Source organism: Acanthisitta chloris, unplaced genomic scaffold, assembly GCF_000695815.1.
Source record: "Acanthisitta chloris isolate BGI_N310 unplaced genomic scaffold, ASM69581v1 scaffold21508, whole genome shotgun sequence".
Taxonomy (NCBI): Eukaryota; Metazoa; Chordata; class Aves; order Passeriformes; family Acanthisittidae; genus Acanthisitta; species Acanthisitta chloris.
In genome coordinates this window covers 60,263-80,196 of record NW_008686785.1, presented here as the reverse complement: position 1 = coordinate 80,196, position 19,934 = coordinate 60,263, and the positions used below count along the sequence as shown (strand labels likewise).

Genomic DNA, 19,934 nt, shown 5'->3' with positions numbered 1-19,934 from the left:
GGAAAGTGTTATGGACAGCTGTTTGGTGGTGTCTGCTGCTTCTTTCAGAACACACAGAACCAGCCAACTCACTGGCTTGGCCCTCAGCCCTGAAAGGCAGGGGATTTCCAGGTGCTTGCTTTGTGTTATAGTTCCCCTCCAGATCTCTGAGCTTCTTCCTGGTCTTGGCTCTTCCCAGCCACCTCTGTTTCTTCCTTCTACAGGAGTGGTCAGCACAGCTCAGAAACCTCAGCCCCTTGCTCCTGGCTTTACTGTGCTCCTGGCTACGGTCACAGAACATCCTGACACATGCAAGTGTCCCCCAGGTAGCAAAATCCCACAAACAATATCTGTGATGTGAGTGATGCAGGAAAAGTATTGGAAGTCTCAGTACTCCAAAAGCTTCTGTTAGCTGACAACCGAGCAAGTCAGGAATTAGTGAACACCTGAATGCATTACTGACATTGGAGGAGTGTTGCACGCGGCATGAAAACTGCAGCCCTAATGCCACTCAGTGCACCCCCCCTTGGTAAAGAATTTGATACCAGACTGGCAAAATTTACTCTCCAGGTGTGTCTGAGCCAATAATTTCTCTGTTTTTCCTTGCAGAAAGACAAATTCTTTGTGTACGAGGAATACTGTAGCAACCACGAGAAAGCACTCAGACTGCTGATGGAATTGAACAAGATCCCAACAGTGAGAACATTCCTCTTGGTAAGCACCTTCTCTAGCACTCTTGACTAAATGATCTGACTTTGCCCTGTACTCATAATAACCCTCTGGTATCCCAGACATGCTGGGGATTTGGCAGGTATTACCCACTGCAGGTATGGAGCACTCAGAGTGAAGGGTATTGAAGTCACTGACAGCTGAGGCACAGGACTGAGCACCACTCTGGTGTGACTGACCTCAGTGGAAACAGGGCAGACTTGGTTTTTTTAAGAAGCAACAGAAGAATTGAGCACAGGTTGTGAGAGGAGCAATGCAATAATTCAGCTGCAGGATCTGATTCCCTGCTCAGTTCTCTGACCAGTTCACCATCTGCAGGCTCACCAGAAAAATGTGGCCTGCTTCTGACACCCTTTTCCCATGAGTCCTGTTGTGAGCAAGAAATGTAGTCTAGGCGAATTGTTTTGACTGCATCATTGCTACTTCTGTGGAAAGTGTCCTAGCTCCCCATGCTGCCCGTGCTGGGAGGGACTGTGGCCATACAGCCTTCAGATGCCTCTCGGAGGCTGCCTGGGAGGAGAAACATCCAGTTTCTAGTTGTTTGTCCTCCTTACTTTCACCCCAGTTCTGCCTGATGTTTGAATATCTTGTTTTCTTGCTCACAGATACATGGCATTTGGCACGGGTCTGGCACATAGGTGAGGGGATAATTCGGCACATTTTTCTAGTAAATTCTGTGAAGGAAGGCTCTCTTCTGCAAAGGACCTGCTATTCTTTCTGCTCTCTTTTTTTCCTTTTTGCCAAAGGTCTGTTCTTTCCCAGTATAGTACAGCAAAAGAAATCTTGTGCACGAATGTCTGTCATAAACAGGGCCGGAGCATTCCTTTTAGCCACAAAATACAGAGGGAGCAGCAGAGACAAGCACTCATGCTGCTGGGTAGGCAGAATCTCTTTGCCGTGCCTGACTTTTAATGAACCTTGTTGAACCATCACTTTGAGTCACCCTTTGCTTGTCTGTGAGCTCTCTGGGTGCTTCTGTTGAGGGAAACCAACGAGAAAGAGGCGAGGAAAGTGCATGTAAACACTCCTTCCCAACATTCAGAGTGTTCTCCACTTGCCCTGGATTGGCAGAGCCTCCTGTCTGCATTACTGGCAGCAGCTGGAGAACCGATGATGTGGCACATGAAAGATGTGACACTGTCTGCTGTGGCTTGCTGCAGCACCTGGATCCAGGAGGCTCTTAGAAGAGCAGTAAGTATGGGAAGGGAGGCTGCACCGAAGTGTCTGCTGTGCTGTGACTGCTGTAATTTCTTCCAGGCCTCCCTTCTCTTCTGCACTGCCTCCTAAAGCTGCTGCTGTAATGCCATGGTGCAGAGAAGGCAGCAGTGAGGCACAAAGCTTTGCTTGTGAGGATGGGTTTGGCCCGATTGCCTCTCACAGCTGCTGAAACAGAGAATGTGGGAATGTGTTTGAAAAGTCAGTAAGTGTTAAAGGGCAGTTCTGAGCCCAGAGCTAGAGAGAGGGCTGAAAGAAGTGATGGGAAGGACTGAATCACTTGAGGCTTGGAAAATTGGACAGGGAGCATTATGAGCTGGTAGCCAAGGCCATGGATCTAGAGTGGCTTGGGGAAGGGTTATTTTACAAACGATTTAATCTAAAAATACCCGTAAGGACTAATGGGATTTATGTATGATGTCTGTGAACATTCCCTGAAGAGAAGGATTGCTGAACTACAGCCAAGGCTGCCCACGTTTCAGAGTGTCTGAGCACAGCACACAGCTGGCAGGGCAGAGTGATGCCCCAGCGCAGGGCTGGGCTGCATTTCACCTTCAGCCTCTGTGGGCAGGACAGGCTTGCAGCTGGGTGATTTTTGGAGCAAAGTTGTCCATATTCATGGCTGAACACAGGAACATGGACTGGTTCAGCGGGAATAGATTTAAAGTCCATTGAATCCACTCCATGTCTCTGTCAGCAGCCAACAGGAGAATCTTCAGGGGAATGTATAAAGAGTTTACAGTAGGTCAGTGTTCATTTGTCACACACATTACTGATCTTTGTGACAAAATAAGGACAGATCATGGACTGTGACTTTTTTCCCAATGCCATACCCAATTCTTACACTCCCTGTCAATGTCAGTCCTGAGAAAAGAATTTCCATGGTCTGTTGAGAAGTTCCATGTGTGCTGGTTAGCCAGCCAGTGTGCCCAGGCTGTTTGTCCAGCTGTGCTGGGGCATAATGTCTTGCCAGAGAATTGGTGGATGTGATTCAGATGACTCATTTATTTAAGTTTGAATTCAATTTCCTTCAGACATAAGGATTGGACTAGGGTTAATTGCATGATTGCTAGTTAGTAGGTTTTATTTTAGCCTTTAGAAGTTCTCTGGGCCAACAGTGTAAGCTGTACACAGTGAACAAAGATCATACCAGTTGTGAGGTAGGTTGGGTTCTGTTAGGAAATGGTGCACGTAGGTATACTGATTGTCCTTGTATTGTTGTGACATTTTTTGAGTCACCAGCTGTAGAATGCTCCTCTGAGCAGATACCTTTCTGCCCAGCCGTTGTTGTCCACAGCAGTTTTCTCCTGCTGAGGTGTGCAGAGGGTTGCAGGCCCTGCGTGTCAGTGGCGAGTGCAGTGCCATTTCCTGCGCCCGAGGTGTGGCCAAGCGCGTTCTGACTGCACAAGATCGTGTCAAAGAGCATCTGAAGCTTTGTGTCTGAGGTAGCATTTCTTTCCTTTCTTGATTACAGGGCTGCATGCTTTTGGGAGGCAGAAAGACGACAGACATTCCATTAGAGGGTTATCTGCTGACTCCAATTCAGAGAATTTGCAAATATCCACTTCTGCTTAAGGTAAACCAAAGGAAGTATTTCTCCAGATGGTTGTTTTATTCTTGGAATGATTCTGCTTGTTTTTTAGCCCTGACTTTTGTTGCCACCACTGCTTTCCTGATGTGCACCTCTGGAAGTTGGACCTTCCCTGAATAAAATGGATTTTGTGGGTCCAGGTGAAGAGCTGCCTGACGCTGACAGGCTGCCAAACCCTGCCACAGTCTGGGTACAGCAGACAGGGTGACTTACTAACTGACCAAAGCCTTTTGACTTAGTTCTCTTCAGATGTTTACTAGGGCTTGTGAGGGCTATTTTAGCCACTTCCTGCAAGGCTGTGTTCAGCTAGAGTTGTGTCAGTGTTCTGAGGGAATGGAGGGCTCTCGGGACTTTTAACGGGATGTGTCTTTCATCACAAGGTCTCTAGTTTGAGTGTGTTCAAAATCCTGTGTCATCTGACAGCTGTTTGGCAGCTTGTTTGAAACTGTTTGCTTGTGTCAGAGGAGTTCCCAATGGACAGGTGTCACTGCAGCCATGACTGCTCTAAGCGGCAGTAATTGGCCTCCTTGCTAGTATTCTTACCCTGGGAGCCAAAGAATACAAGACCTCAAAAGAGCTGAGTTGCCTCTCATCCCTGGAGGTCAGGGCTGGGTCACACGCCTGGTGGGGACAGGGAGAAAGCAGTTCCTGGGAGAGCTTGCACCACCAGGGCCCTCCTAGGTACTCTGTGGCTGACAGACTTCAATCTCCTGTCGTGTCTGTTCCTTTCCCAGTCCGAGTAACATGCAATTATTAAAGACAATTGATAGCAAACAAAGAAAAGTTTCCCTCATACTTTGGAAGAAAAGTCCCTTTCTGGATTCTTGGAGAAGGTAAGAATTCCATGATGAGCTGGTGCTCTGGTCCCAGGCTGATGGCATGAATCAGGCGTGTCACGTGCTGCAGAGCTGTGTCCATCCCTTCAGCATGGTTGAGGGGGTTTGTAGGTACAACTGGTCAGCTCCGTTCTGATCTGCTGTTCCATTTAAAATCATAATTTGCTCATTTCATCTGATGCAGTGACATTTTGATATTCTTCAGCTTGAATTTTCCCATTCCTTGGCACCTTTCTAGGGCAGGTCCTGCAGGAAGCATGGTATGGTGTGTCAGGGTTTGGAGGAGCTGCAAGAGACTAGGACAAAAGAAGTATTTCTAAACCAGAATTCAAATCTTTTGGCATGAAATGGCAACTAAAGGCTTTGGGCTCTGGGGATCAAATATGACCTGTGGAAACAAACCGGTGGTTCCCACACTCCCTCACGTGTACAGTTGTATATGTCAAAACTCCTGGTGACCGAACATCCCTTCTTTGAAAGCCAAAGCCAAGGCTGGCAAGGCTGAGACAGGCAGTGTCCCTTGCCCTCAAGCCACAGTAGGGTAAAGATCAGTTTGCCCTCCCTGAGCCTGTGCTTGGCTCTGGGGCAGCTGAGCCAGACCCACGTGTAGCTGTACGAACAGCCGTGCAGGGAGGAGCTGTGACCAGGCACCTCCAGATGCTGCATTCCACTTCCCTGTGGATTTCTCTTTGTATAGTCACACAGTGTTCACTACTTGAAATTTCCTGGACAGGAAATAAAAGTTTTAAGAAAAGGCTGACGGGAATTAGGTTTTGATTAGGCAACAAACGTGTCCCAGTCAGTGAGATTACGCCCTGACTGGAGGTTGCTCAGCTCAGAAAGTGTCAGTGACCATTAGAAAGTGTAGTCGATGCTGATTCTCAAATGTAGTGAATTCACAGAGAATAAATTGTGTCCCATTCAAGACTTTTTTGATACTTGCTAGCATGAAATTACCAGAGTGGACACAAAGGGCTGAGACATGAGAACAGCTAAGGGAAAATACAGGTGAGTTCTGTTGGTGCTGACCAGAAAAATGGCCCTCTCCAAGCAAGGAAAAATGCTGGATTTAAGAATAACACAAGCCTCAAATGAAGTGTTTGCTCTCCCTTTGCTACCAAAGTGCAGTTACTGCTCCTGAAATAGCTGGTTTGTGTTCAGGGGATTGGATCTTATTTTACCTAATTCCCAGGGCAAACAGATGCTATTGTATTCCAGCTGATGAGAAAAGTCACAGAGCAGAGCTAGCCTACTTTCCTCTTTCACATTGTTTAGAGTTTGTGAGCATCCAGACGTTCTGTAGCTTTGCTATGACCTTGTTTCGTGTGAGCATCGAGTGTAGCTGAGCAGGTGGTAGTGACAGCAGAGGAGCTCAGACCTGTCTGGCTTTGGGGGGCAACTGAAGCAGGAGAGTAAGGCACATATTTTATGTGCTGTAGCTATTCTTTATCCGTATCATATGTGAGTATTCCTCTTCAGGATAATAGCATCTGGCATGGAGCTGCTTTGGGTTACTTAATTAGGAGTAATGCACTGGAACATCTCCAAGTGCAGATACACTCTCAGCGTATATTACAGTAATTCCAGCCAAGTATGGCATTCTGCAACTGGGGACCTTGTGTTTTCTCATCCTCTCTTTTGAACTAAGAAGGGATGGAGACAGAACAGTGGTTCAGATGATGGTGATTGATAAATTTCAATTTTATTTATAGTTTCCCAGTTTCTGTGAGTCAAACATTGCAGTTTGGAGTGGCTGCCTGTAAACAGGTTTTTGGTTGGGTTTTTTTTGGGTTTGGCTTTTTTGGGTTTTTTTGAGTTTTAACATGGTGGCTGCTTTCTTTCTGTCTAATTTGAAAGCCTTTTATATGGTTTGAAGGGATGGGACTCAAACCTAGCTAGGGTGTTTCAGGATCTCTGTGCGAACAGAGAAGTAATGATATTAATATTTTTGCCTCTAATACAGTTCTAGTCTGCTTCAGACAGCTTGCAAGAAATCTGGTGTAGAATGTGTTGGTCACTAGATGAATCCCTTACGATTGAGAAGGGGCTCGGGCTGGGATGGAGCGAAACAGCTGTGCTGGCTGCGAGGGGCACTGTGGTTTGGGAAGGAGGATGGAGGCAAACAGGTACACAGACCTGCAGAGACTGGCAGCAGGGTCTGGGGTGAGGGCAGCTCTGTCTCACTGGTGGTAGCTGTGACTGCAGGAACTAGCGTGAGCCCAATACTTTAACCCATCTCTGGCCAAAAATAGCCTTTCTCCCTCAATAAAGAGCGTTTGTGTCAGCAAGAGGCAGAGCCTGGGGGAGTGGTGATCATGGGTTGCTCACAGGGTCGCAGTCCCTGCTGTCTCCATCCTCCAGCCCCGAGGAGTGGGCAGCGCGTGATAGCTGCAGCCTCGTGCTCCTGGGAGCCTGTCCCTGCAGCCAGGCCTGCTCTGATGTCTGTTCTGTTGAGGAATTGCTCTGACTTCAGCCAGAAACGCACATTCCACCTCTGATTCTTTCAAAATATCTCAGTGTACACAGCTCCGTGGACGGTTAGGGCAGTAATTATGTATTGCTTCATGTGGGGTGGAGTCACTGGCCCTGGGAGGGGAGGAAAAGCTGGATGCAAAGAGCAGTGAGCAGCATCAGAACCCCTTTGGAAAGAAAAGCCTAGCAGCGAGGCCTGCACGAGTGACTCGGGAGGGGAAGGATGGGCAGCCAGTGCTGTGGATGCAGAACAGGACGAAGGAAGGTTAACTCACTGTCTCCTCTTCTCCCTCTCCATTCCTCTCGGAGCTGTTCAAGAAACAGAACATTCTACTTGGCCATAATTGAAGATATTTGTCTTTGAGAGGTTGTTTTTTTTCTCTTTTCTCCCCCAAGAAAAGTGTTGCTCTGAGACTCATGACACTGCATGGTTGAAATCCAGCTCTGTGTAATACAACACTAAAAATTGTCTGTGCCCTACAGAGCTGCAGGGAGCATTGCCAGTTTATAAATCAAACTTTTGTCTCCCACATGTTCTATATATAATCACATATAACTGCTAATATTTATAAAACTGGAAACATGTTTTTGTTGCATTTTAATTTAGCATATGTCATAGGTTTGGTGGCACGTTGAGTCTAATCTGTTTAACCGATTTATCGTTGCTTGTCAGGCATTTACCCTGCAGAGACATTGACACAAATTATAAATTTCAAAAATATGCAGCATAAAAACTGCTGTGAGTGACAGGAACACAGATGAAACCTGATGTAACATTTACTTTCTGGTTAGTTTAAGTGGAAAATAAATTTTAATACAAGCAGTGTCACAAACTGTAAAATACAAATGCAGAACTCCCAGGGACGTTTGGATTTACAGAAAGGTGGTTTGCGTTTTTGTTGAGCTTGTTTTTAAACACCTTTTGGAGCCGAAGTGTTAATGACCACAATTCTTTGAAGCAGAGAAACGCGTTGTGTGTTGCTGCCTGAGCACCCTGTGCTGCCCAGCAGGGCTGGAGGGCAGTGTGGGCAGCAGGGCTGGGCACGAGGCAGTGCCCTCCGCACAGCCCCTCTGCCTCCCCGGGAGTGTGGGCACAGGAGGAGGCAGAAACTCCTGACACTGAGCTGCAGAACATCTTCACCTCTGGCTCCCCTCTGCCCACCCATCTTGGCCACTCATCCTGCCCCTGCACCTCTTGGCACCTTCCTCTGTGAGGTTCCTCAGCACAACCAGCAAACACACAAACGTGTGGGCAACTGGCGTGTCTTGAGCTTTAGATTCTGTAATGTCTGGAGCTCTTTTAGCCTTCAGCTATTTACAGCTGCATCTGAGATCGAAATACTTAATTGGAAATCATTTTACTCCGTTGCATGGAGCTGGGGCAGCACTGGCAGTGCCCTGGTGCTCCCTTGGCAGGGTGAGCTCTGTGCACACGTCAGTCTTCACCGCTGGGAAAGAGGCACGAGATAAAGGGAAAATGCTGTGCCCAGAGGACACTGTTCTCATTTCTTAGTTCTTTGAAGAACAGAGATAAACTCTTTTTCCCTTTGTAAATTTTTTTCCCCCAACAAAGAAGAGAGAAAAGTGTGTTTTATGAATTCTTTTAAGAAACTCTTGGCAAGGAATAGTTTTCTGCAAGTGGCAGCAGCCTCGTTTCCTGGCCCTGTGAGTGCACGAGTTGTAGTACACGAGCTAGTAATCCCAGACAGCGATATCTGTGGGGGACGAGGCACTCGTACCCGAGGTTTGCCATCTGCTCTGTCTCTCAGCTGCCTTGAAAAATGTTGTCAAATGCTCTCAGAGTTTGCACATCATAAATGTGTCACTAAAAGAAACAAGCTCCCTGTGTCTGGGGAGAGCCGAGCTCTGCTCTCCTGGGCAGCGCAGCAGTGCCAGGGCAGGTGCTCCGGGCACAGCCTCCTGCCTTCCCTCAGCTCTGGGGCAGTGGGCACAGCCTCCTGCCTTCCCTCAGCTCCGGGGCAGTGGGCACAGCCTCCTGCCTTCCCTCAGCTCTGGGGCAGTGGGCACAGCCTCCTGCCTTCCCTCAGCTCCGGGGCAGTGGGCACAGCCTCCTGCCTTCCCTCAGCTCTGGGGCAGTGGGCACAGCCTCCTGCCTTCCCTCAGCTCCGGGGCAGTGGGCACAGCCTCCTGCCTTCCCTCAGCTCTGGGGCAGTGGGCACAGCCTCCTGCCTTCCCTCAGCTCTGGGGCAGTGGGCACAGCCTCCTGCCTTCCCTCAGCTCTGGGGCAGTGGGCACAGCCTCCTGCCTTCCCTCAGCTCTGGGGCAGTGGGCACAGCCTCCTGCCTTCCCTCAGCTCTGGGGCAGTGGGCACAGCCTCCTGCCTTCCCTCAGCTCTGGGGCAGTGGGCACAGCCTCCTGCCTTCCCTCAGCTCCGGGGCAGTGGGCACAGCCTCCTGCCTTCCCTCAGCTCTGGGGCAGGGTGGCAGTCAGCAGGAGTGGGGAAGGTGCTGCTGCCACAGGGACCTGCTGGCAGTGGAGAGGTGTCTGTGTCTCGGGGTCAGTCTCAGAGGGTGCTCAGCCTGCACTGTGTCTGTGCCTGCTCTAGGCAGTGTGGGCGACTGGAGCTGCAGAATTTCACTGGTTTTTAGGGAGAGCCATCTGGCACAGGCTCTGCACTCTGTTGTGGAAGTGTGGAGCAGAGGGTAGTGCCACCAAAGGGCAACAGCTCTCTCCTGCCTTTGCTTTTGGAACATTTATGCTCCTTTCCTTATTTTCAGCAAAAGTGGGGTAAAATCTTCCAGAGGGGATTTAATTTGTGACACCAGCTGACATTGGTAGCAGTGAGCCTTTTTCCTGTGCATGTGTTACTCTAAATCACAGAGTTTAAAATCATTAACTCCTCTCTCCTCATGTGGTTCCCAGCTGTCAGCCCATCACCCGTCTCCTCTGTCATCCGTCTGACAAGAGCCATTGTCAGTCTCCATTTTTAATTTTCTGAAAAGAGAAATTGTGGCTGTGAGTAAATTCTCAAAATAGCAGATCTATTCAAAGTACTGAATCGTTTTATTTGATTGGACAAATACCAACATTCCCATCCATTCATCTGGGCCGTCCTGGCTCTGGGATCTGGCTGTGTGGGAATGAGGGCACTCCCATTGCCAGGTTTGATTCTCATGAGACCTGTCACTTGGACTGCTCGGAGCAGCCTCGGTGGCCAAGTGGTTTGATCTCAAGATGCAGCTTTCACTCTGAAAACACGATAAGTTAATAAATAATTGAAATACTTTGTGCTTCTGTAATAGTGGGTCTCGAGGTAGTTTTCTAGTACTAGTGATTTAAGTCCTGGTGTGGCTAGTAAGAGGAAGCAGGGAGGGTCTGTGCAAAGGCAGAGATCAGTCTGTGCTGCTTCTAACTCTAGCTTCCTCCTTGCAAATATGCCTTTCAATTTTGTTGGTACCTGGGCACTTCAAGGTCTAATTATCTATCCTGCAGTTACTCCTGCTAGTAGAAAAGGACAACTAGATATGCACAAACCTGTCAGATGCTGAAGGTGACTTGTGTCCAAAGAGCTTTCTAGAGCAGATCTGTGAATCTGCAGTGGGACAGAGAAAGTTCCTTGACTTAGCAGCTCAGTGGATTAGTGAAGTGGTTGATTAGCAGCTGTTGGAGTCACTGTGAGTTTGTTTCAGCAGAACTGGCACTTCAGCCCACAGCCCTCCCTTCTCTGTCAGGCCGTGGGGCTTGGCTCCAGGCGCAGTTAAGGTGACCTGAGGTGGTGTTTGGTCAGTTTAGGGGCAGTGCTTGGCTTACAGGTTGTGTGAGCAGCTCGGGCAAGGCCAGCCCTGGTGGCATCAGGGTCATGCCTGCAGCCAGAGGCTGTCAGTGCCAGGCAGGGCGGCGTGGCACAGAGATCCTCAAGTGGATGCCAGTGTGGCAGAATCTGTGTGGTGCAGAGACTCGCTGGGCGTAGCACGCTGCTGTGGGGGAGCTGAAGACAAACCAGACCACAGACGAAGCCTGGTTGGAACCGATGAGAGGCATTTGGGGATCGTAGTCACTCTGGATGAGCAGCAGTTGCGAGGGGCTGTCCTAGCCCTGGCAGTGGGAACTGTAGTTGAAGCAGTCAGGCTGTGGTCAGGTCACAGAGCTGTGCAGGCTCTCTGCATGTATCCAGACTCATTCTCATGTCTGGTGTGAAGTGATGGGATTCAGCAGCACGGGACTCTGAAACAGCCAAGTAGCATATCAAGGCAAAACAAACATAGTGAGTAAGTTAAATAGTTCAGGCAATCTAAAAATGTGAGTCTTAAACACCATATCATGTAGCAAGATGAAATTACCAGCTTTATTTTTGGTTTCTTTAATGTATTTTTATCTAATTGTGGCTGACTGTAAAATACCATTGGTCTAAAAAAAATGAGGAATTGTGAGTTGACAGTGGTTGCCCCTCTTGCCAGACTGGTTAATGCTGTCAGGTTCTGTTTTTCACTGCACAGAGTTTAACTGGTCTGTTGTACTTTGAAACAAGTGAAGCAGAGACTCTCAGGAGCTCTTCTAACATCATCTCTGTGTTAAACTTGTGCCTCAGCCTTCTGAACATATGACATGTGACATAGCAAAACATACTTGGCTTGAGCTCTCTTAATTTGGCATATTTAACATGAGCAGTTGCTTCATTTATCTAACAGCATTCACACTGACCCTCACAGATGAAGAGCTGCATCCTCAGTGGCAGCCCCAGCTCCTCTTTGCTTTCGCAGTGCTCCTCACATTTCCCTGTCGGGTTGCTTCACTGATGCTTGTACCTTCCTTGAAGCACTTGTAAATTTTCATGTTTTCTTTGTTTTTAAGGAGTTAGCTAAGAGGACTCCCTCCAAGCATCCTGACCACCCAGCTGTGCAGAGCGCTCTGCAGGCAATGAAGACTGTGTGCACAAACATCAACGAGACCAAGAGGCAGATGGAGAAGCTGGAGGCACTCGAACAGTTGCAGTCCCACATCGAGGGATGGGAGGTAGGATGCAGGACCAGCAAGCTCCCTGGAGGCAGCTCGTGCACAGCTTAATGGGTGAAGTTTAGTCACTCATGCTGTGTGTACAGGAATTCCTGTTCCTACGTGATGTGTAAATGCTCTTGGAGATGTGAGCAGCATCATTCTGAGGGGTTTAGACTCCAGTGTTTATTTTGGGTTGCAGGCTGCTGCTAAACTCAGCAGAACAACTGGATTATGAGAGAAGGAAAGGTGCTAGGGCTGGAATGGACTGACATTTCAAATGGGCAGATCTCACTCAAAAGGCAGATATAGGAGATGAAACCAGGACGGCTCTAAATAACCGAAGTTTCTCTTTCCATGCCTACAAGCCTTTAGCTTTTCTGGGAGCTTTGAATGTAGTTGACTTAGCTTCACATGGATCTCCTGTATGAAAGATAAAGGTTGGATTAGCAAGTGTTGGATTAGAAAGCAACTGGGCTATTTGTGCTTGCTCCAGTTAAGTTTACTCATGGATGTGTTTCTAGTGATGTGTTGATCAGGAGCTGGTTCTGTGTAGGAAGAAGCATTTATTATGAAAGGGAAAAAAATAAGAGAGGGAGAGAACTAGAACGTGAAGCTTGGGTTGAGGGAAGAGGAAGTCTGGAAAACTCAGTAGAAGTACTAGGAAGTCAGGATGGTGTGCAAGGGGTTGGCAGCTGATCTCGTGCTGGCTTTATCCGAGCCCTGGAGTCAGCAGAGCCGGAGGCTCTGAGAGGTGCCTGGTGGGCAGACAGTGGTGGGGAAGAGTCTCCTGGAGAGGTTGGCAGTCAGTGAGTCTGACAGAACCTCGAGGCTGATCGCTGCCAGCCCAGCACATCTTGTTGCAGGTCATGTAAGCTTCCTCACGGTCGGATTCCTGGGTGCTCTCCATGACTCTCTTCTGGGCTGTTTTTTGTCTTTTGTGTATTAAACCTTGCTCATTTTTTCCCTGAAGGATGTTCTTGGCTTCCAGCTAAAGACGTGAGAGCAGCCCAGAGATCCAGCTGTGCCGTTTGTGGACAGCAAGCTCAGCAAACCAAGTCATGTGGTGTTCTGTATAGCAAGACCTCTAGGAGCAGATAAAACATTTCAGGTCCAATGCAGCTCATGGGTCATCTAGGCAAGAGACATGGTTTGAACTCTGGAGCCTGGAGCATGACTGCTGCAGTGTCCATGATGCCATAAATGAAGTGATATCCAAACTTAATGAGTTGTAGGGTTTAACTAATCTTCAGAAACATTCTGGGGCTGGAAACGTTTCGTTTCTATACACTGTTTTGTAACACACACACTCAACTCAGAATTTCAAAAATGAAGAATTGTTTTCCCTCCCAGTTAGCTGTGGAACATGTCTAAGCTATTCTGGTGGCTTACTGAAGGAAGGAAGACTGACCTTCTCCATCACAAATACAGACCAATGTACAGGATGGCATTTCTTTCTTCTGTAGGCATAAAGAGGTTTGACTGACAATGTCCTGTCTTCACTCTAGAATAAAGTGCTGTGTTTGGAAATAACTGGGTTTAGTTCTGTCAGATGTATTTCACCATTTATTCCTAATGAGAAAGCCTCCTAACTTCTGTTTTGGAAAGCTGCAATTCTGAGCTAAGTACATTCTGAGATGCACAATGCAGGGCTGTAAGTCACAGAGCTGACTGTAGGAGGAGAGCTATAATGCAAATTTGTGCCTATTTTTAGTTTGTGTGATGGCAGTTTCTCCTGTGAAATAGAAAATTTCCCTCCTCTGTTGCATGGGTATGAATTCTGAAGCACTGATGCCCTGTCTCTATGGGTATGTACCACACACACTCACCAAGGCCTGCAGCTCCCAGCTGTTTGAGGCCAAGGCACCTAAGATCAGCTCACTTAGAGCCAGGTATTTCACACCTGAAGAGGCACGGCCTGGCTCTGCGTGGGGCTCGGTGTGCCTTGGGACTGACGTTTCTCTCTAACCAGCCCAGCGGTTTCGCTGCTCTGTGGCTCTGCACTTCTGGCAGCTGTTCCAGTGAGGAACAGCACAGCATCATTCTCCTTCTGCAGGGTCTCTGTGTTCTCCAGAGCCAGCTGTAGCTTCACCCAGAGCAGCAGTTGGTTTTTAGAGCAGTTTCCTCAGTTCAGCATTTTCTCTGGAGCATCTTCCCCCACCAATCTGCATCTCCCTGTGGAGTACAACCATCACTGTCACTCAGACACTGAGCAGATCCTGGCACCCCTGTCAGTTGCTGTGAGACACGTTGTGATGAGGGGGCACGTCAAAGTGAGCCCTGGCTGGGAAGCCACTGAGGGCTTGATCAGAGTTCTGCTCATCACAATGAGCCCTGCTCAGATTCATTCTTTTGGGAGGCACAGAATCCTGTAGCTGTGTGTTACGGATTAGTTTCAGTCAGGTCAGTTTGATTCTGGTTAGTCCTTCTGGGAAACAAAGATTAGTTTAAAAAAAAGGAAGAGAAAAGCAGATGATGCATAAGACAGCAATTTTTGTGTGCAGTGTTTTTGTTTGCTTAGTGAATAACAAGTTAATATGCTGTTTCTGCTAATGATGTATTAATATTTCTGTGGGAGAAATCCTCCCCACAGTGAGTTCCTTTTACTGAGCAATTGCTACATACCCCCAGATTCTCAGAGTCTGAAATGCACAGGGAAGCAAACCCCCCATCCCAGAACAGCATGAGCTCTAAAATTAGTGCTTAGGCAGATCAGTCGTTTCAGAATTGTCTGTCATTTGCAATTCCACCAGCTATGATGCTCTCTTTCTCCTTTCCTCCTTTCCCCTGCCACACCTAGGTCACTTAGAAGGTGAGAAATTCTGCATTGTCTCTGGAAACATAAGTAAATCTTACTGTGTTTCTTACTACTGAAAACCCTCTCGAACTGGTGTAAGTGGGAAGTAGGTAGGTCAGCAGCATGCAGGAAATGCACCGACAATCTTCAGATACCATCAGGGTCTGATGGAAAAACAAAGATTCGTAGATTTTAAGGTGAGAAGTAACTGTTGCCATTGCTTTACTTCCTGCACAAAATAGGTCAGATAATTCTACCCAGTGGTTCTTGTGTCTGTGAAAGGTTGATTGCAGTTACTGATGTCACTGTGCGTGATGCTTTTGCTGTCTTTGGGTGTCTTTTGGTAGATTAAGTACTTGATCTTGAGGCGCTCTGAAGTCTTGATTTCTCCAAGGGCAAACCACATGAGGAGAATGCTGTTGTACAGTCAGTTGGTTTCTGTTTCCATTTGTGTGTGTTCTAATAGGGCCTCTGGGGTCGTAATTCTGAGATAAAGTGATTTCTCCTGGCCATAGTAACAAGGGATTTTCAAAATAACAAGTGTATTAAGTCTTTCATAGAATGACTAAGAAACTACAAGCATATCAGACAGCAGATGGAAGTATTGCATCTAGCTTGTTCTTGCATGATTCTATCCAGCATGTATAGAGAGGCAGATGTGGAACACACAAATCAGTGTTGCATACTTGGCAGCCCTTAAAAGCTCTGGGTCCCAGCACAGGAAGGACATGGACCTGTTGGAGTGAGTCCAGAGGAGGCACCAGGATGATTAGAGGCATGGAGCAGTTCTGCTGGGAGGAAAGGCTGATTCCCAACTGTGTGTGTTCAGAACATGGGAACACTTGGAGTTTGCCTGTCCTGAGAGTGACCTGGGTCAGTCCCACAGTCATTCTTCATTTCAGCCACACTGCTCTGGTCTAAAGGGCTCCATTTAAAGAACTGTGTGATCACTTTTCCTAGGAACAGTCTGAGTAACAGTTTGGGCAGTCAGTGTTTGGGGGTGGTCTCTTGTGGTTCCAGCTCCCAGGCTGCAGTGCACGCAGTGGCTCAGGGCGTTGGTTTGCATGGCTGTGCTTCCAACCTGCATGTCTTGACTGAGCCCCAGACGAGGGAGCAGCTGTGTGCACTCCCAGCAGAGGAGCTGCAGAGACATACCACCAGCAAGAGGCTTTTTCAGAGTGACAGTATCAGAGCTACAATGTTAGGGAAATGCCATTACCCTTCTATAAAGCTTTCCTAAATCCCTCACTTGGGATATCTGCAGTGATAGCTCAGGGTATGAAGGGAAGACTCATGGTCTTGAGAGGCTCACAGTGCAGCTGCTTTGAGAGTGAAAGACCTCTTCAGGAAAACAGTCCCTGGGAGTTTAATAGGGAAGATTTATTGTAGTGTATGTATGTAAGACTCCAAAAAAATACTTGTAAGGGAAAACATGATATGTTTAGCCACGTTAAGGAGTTGAGACCTTCCTCCTTATGAGTGCATCAGTTTAATGGCATATTAGTAAAAATCCTTTATTATGCACTCACAAAAATGGTAAAAATAAACAGTTTCTCTTTTTTTTATGTTTCAGGGGTCAAACCTGACAGATATCTGCACACAGCTCTTGCTGCAAGGGACTTTGTTTCTCAGCAGGAAACATCCAGGAGAGAATGTTCTTTCTATTTGATAATCTGCTGGTCTATTGCAAGAGGAAATCCAGGTGAGTCCGTCTGTATCTCCAGTTGTGGGGAGGATGTGTGGGGAGGAGGTGTGCTGCTCTGCAGGGCTGTCACAGGTGTGCCTTTCCTCTGTTCTTGGCTGTTGCTGTAGGACAGAGAAGTCACTGTGTGGTAGGATAAGCATGCCAGGCAGTAAGTGTCCCCCCAGAAGTGTGCAGCCCAAAGACCAGAAGTTGATGCAGTGCAGCCAAAGCACAGGGTGAGTTCTTACAGCTGAGAAGCTTCCAGGGGCTGATGGGTCTCCAGGAGTGATGTGAAAGTGCCAACTTTCATTGTTCTACTGCCTTTTAAGCAGAACTTTCCTGTTTTACAGGAGGCACTACCAAGCTCCTCTGTAGTTTGGCTTGATTTTGCAGGAGGCTGCTGCAGCATTTGGATTTTCCCGAGGGAGAGATGCTGTTTATCTGTCTGACAGTGCAGCTTGAACTGACGAGATGTCCAGGAACTGATTCTGTGAAAAAGCAGAATGTTTCATTAAGTCTGCTGGGAATTGCCTGATGTAAAAGATATATTTAGATCCCCGAGTGACTTTAATTTTGGATATCTGTGCTGTCTAGCTGCTATTTATAATTAGTCCAGGATGGAAATGAATGTATTTTCCTTTGGCTGGAGTGCTGGTCTGGCTGCTCAGCAAACATGGTATGTTAGTGGGACACACCTCAAGAGAACAACAGAACTCCCCAGAGAACTGTCTGTGTGTGTTCCTAGTTTGAGATTGAGTGACTCGGTTCTCCTCTCACTTGTGCTGTGCTGGAGTTTCTCGTGGTGGAAGGGGGCTCTCAGAATTCAGGCCTCACTGTTTGGTACATGCCAGCAGTGCAGCATTTGAGTCTGGCGTCATCTCTTTTCGCAGTAGCACAAATGAGGAGCAGTGCTGTTGGGACCAGTGTGAGTTGTGTTTAGAGTGCGGATTGGGTCCGTGGTTTCAGCTCCAGGACAGCGATTGCTCCTTTTGCAGAAGCTCAGGGAAGGCTGGCAAACTGATGACATAGATTTTGGGGGCTGAGTATTGTGTTTTGTTTTTTGCAGGATCACAGACTGCTGTTTAAATTGAATCCTGATGTCAGGAACAGTATGTTTCATGTGGGGAAATAGGCTGAGTGTTTAAAGGTTTCACTAGGGCTGCCAGGACAGCTTTTCTTTTGACTTCCACAGTCGTCTTTAGGAAGTGATCTAATAGCTCCAAGAGCTCAGTCTCTGCCCATCTGATTGGATGTAAATGTATGGGCATCACTAAATGTGTATTTGTCACTAAACCTAGTAGTAAAAGAAAAAGATATTCAGAAAAACTTGGTGATTCGCCTTTCACCTCAGTTTGCTGTGGATATTTCACTCTGACAGGAAGTTTTCTCCCCAGCTGTTTCTTATTGCAATATTCTTTGAATCTCTTGAGCTCCTGGCAAGCTGCCACAGGAGTCCCTTCACTGACCAGAGTCTGGACACCTGCCATCTCCTAATGATCCTTTGACCAGTCGTGTTCCGGTTCACATAGCAGGGTTGTTCTTGGACACTAAACCTCAGCAAGTGTCACTTGGAGAGTTTGAAACCTATTCTGGACTTAAAAATCAGAACTTAATTAGCAATAAAAAGTGCTTTCCTGATATTTTTATAAGAAACTTCAACAGAGACACTATAAAACTTATGGACAAGGATGTAGACTTGGGTGCAGAATGGCCACATCAAGACTTCCCCGTACAGTGACATGTAACACACGTGCCAGCACAGGTGTCACTGGCCTCTTTACATGGCTCATCTCGTGTTTGAAGCTTGGTTCATGCCACAAATTCATCAAAGCCTTAGGCAAGGAGAGGAGGCAGATGTGAGGCCGTGTCAGGTGACACCGCAGTCCTCATCCCGAGCCGTGTGCTGTTGAGGTGTGCTGGCCTTTCCGTCAGTCACGAATGTGAGTCCTGCAGGCAGCCACACCTTCACAGAACCTGGCAAAGTGAGCTCGTTAACCAGTGCTCTCACTGGTGAGAGCTGCTCAAGCGTTCCAGTTCTCAACGCCAGACGTGGACAAGTACCACGAACCACTGTGCTGGAATCCGAACAGTCGTATCTCAGATGATTTATTCATGTCTTTGTGGCACTGTTTGCCTATGTGTTGCTAACAGTAGATCTAATTGCAGAGTCACTGGGAAAAAGGCTTCTAAGAGGACAAAGTCAATCAATGGGTCCCTCTATATCTTCAGGGGCCGAATAAATACAGAAGTCATGGAAGTAGAGAATGTGGAAGATGGAACAGGTAAGAGACCAAATGTTGCCTTTTAACAACACAGTAAGTTCAGGTCTTGTGTTGGAAGTTGGTGCAAAAGTACTTGTCCATCTCCTGTAGTGAAATCTGAAGTAACCTATGAAACTCATAGTGCTTTCCTTATGGGACCAGTTACATGGCTGAAAGACTGGACATGCTTTCAGGCACTAGTCCTTGGGTCTGAAATGGCCTTATGAAGAGTTTGTGCAGCCAGAAACTTGTCTATTTTTCTCCTAATCCAAGTTAATTTAGTAAAAGATGCTTTTATCTTCTTTCCATCCTTAATTTTCTTGCATCTTAAGCCATTGCAGCTATAATAACAGAGCTTCGGGATCTTGTTCTTGTTTAGAATGCTACCAAATACTAGTCTTAGAATCAAATCAGTAGCATAGAATGTGGTCATGAACAAAATGTGGGAACAGCAGTTGTGTAATGATTCTTGTGCCCTGGCACAGGCAGGAGGCCTGGGTGGGTTTCTCATTTCATCCACAGAGGCCACACCAGCCCCTGCTCCTATTGCAGTGAGTCAGGGATTAACATTATGTCCTTTCAACAGCTGGCACTTAGAGTTCCCTTGTCCTGTGGCCTAAAATCCTGACAGTGGAAGAACTTAGTGCGTCCCCAGAAACTCCACCACTGATAACCTGGACAAACATCATAGGCTGTTTCCCTGACGTTGTGTTTAAAAGGTTTCGGTTCTGCTTCTGAGGTGAAATCACCAAGTGTCACTCTGGGCACATTCAGTCAGTCTTAATATTTGCAGTTCAGAGGGGTCAGCACAGCTGGTGCCATGGGCACTCAGTGAGTGAGGAACCACTCAGAAACCAAGGTGTTCACAGACCACGGTTTCACCGCGCGTGGCCCAGGCTGCTTGGGTTGGAGAAGTCCTTCTGCTCACTGTGTGCTCTGTGCTTTGGCCCTTCGCAGCCGATTACCACAGCAACGGCTACACGGTGACAAATGGGTGGAAGATTCACAACACGGCCAAAAACAAGTGGTTTGTCTGTATGGCCAAGACTGCAGAGGACAAACAGAAGTGGCTGGATGCTATAATCAAGGAAAGGGAGCAGAGAGAGAGTAAGTGGATGATGGATTTTACACTTCACTAAATGAACCTGTGCACACAGGAGAAATGTATCTGAAAGAAAAAGTTGCACTTGTTCCTCCATGGGCAGAATGAAAATCTGTCCTTAATGACAAAGAAATTTGTCATTTTGAAATTTGTCAATTTGAAAAAAATATTGCTGAATTTGTGCTTTGGGGTTTTATAGACTTGTAACCCTTCAGGCACTGGAAGGGGCTCTAAGGTCTCCCTGGAGCCTTCTCCTCTCCAGGTGAACACCCCTAGCTCTCCCAGCCTGGCTCCAGGGCAGGGTGGATCCAGCCC

The 19,934-nt window shown here is 47.4% G+C and overlaps 1 protein-coding gene across 1 annotated transcript in view; it reads left to right on the top strand.

Annotated features, from left to right (window-relative positions):
- The window catches only part of PREX1 (phosphatidylinositol-3,4,5-trisphosphate-dependent Rac exchange factor 1), a gene marked incomplete at its 5' end in the record, with an annotated part of 69,424 nt that overhangs the window by 7,726 nt on the left and 41,764 nt on the right, over positions 1-19,934 (top strand). Inside the window, 7 exon segments of the mRNA XM_009080335.1 lie at positions 589-693; positions 3,398-3,499; positions 11,635-11,796; positions 16,146-16,195; positions 16,197-16,274; positions 18,423-18,538; positions 19,475-19,624. Of these exon segments, the coding sequence (XP_009078583.1) occupies positions 589-693; positions 3,398-3,499; positions 11,635-11,796; positions 16,146-16,195; positions 16,197-16,274; positions 18,423-18,538; positions 19,475-19,624 (763 nt within the window).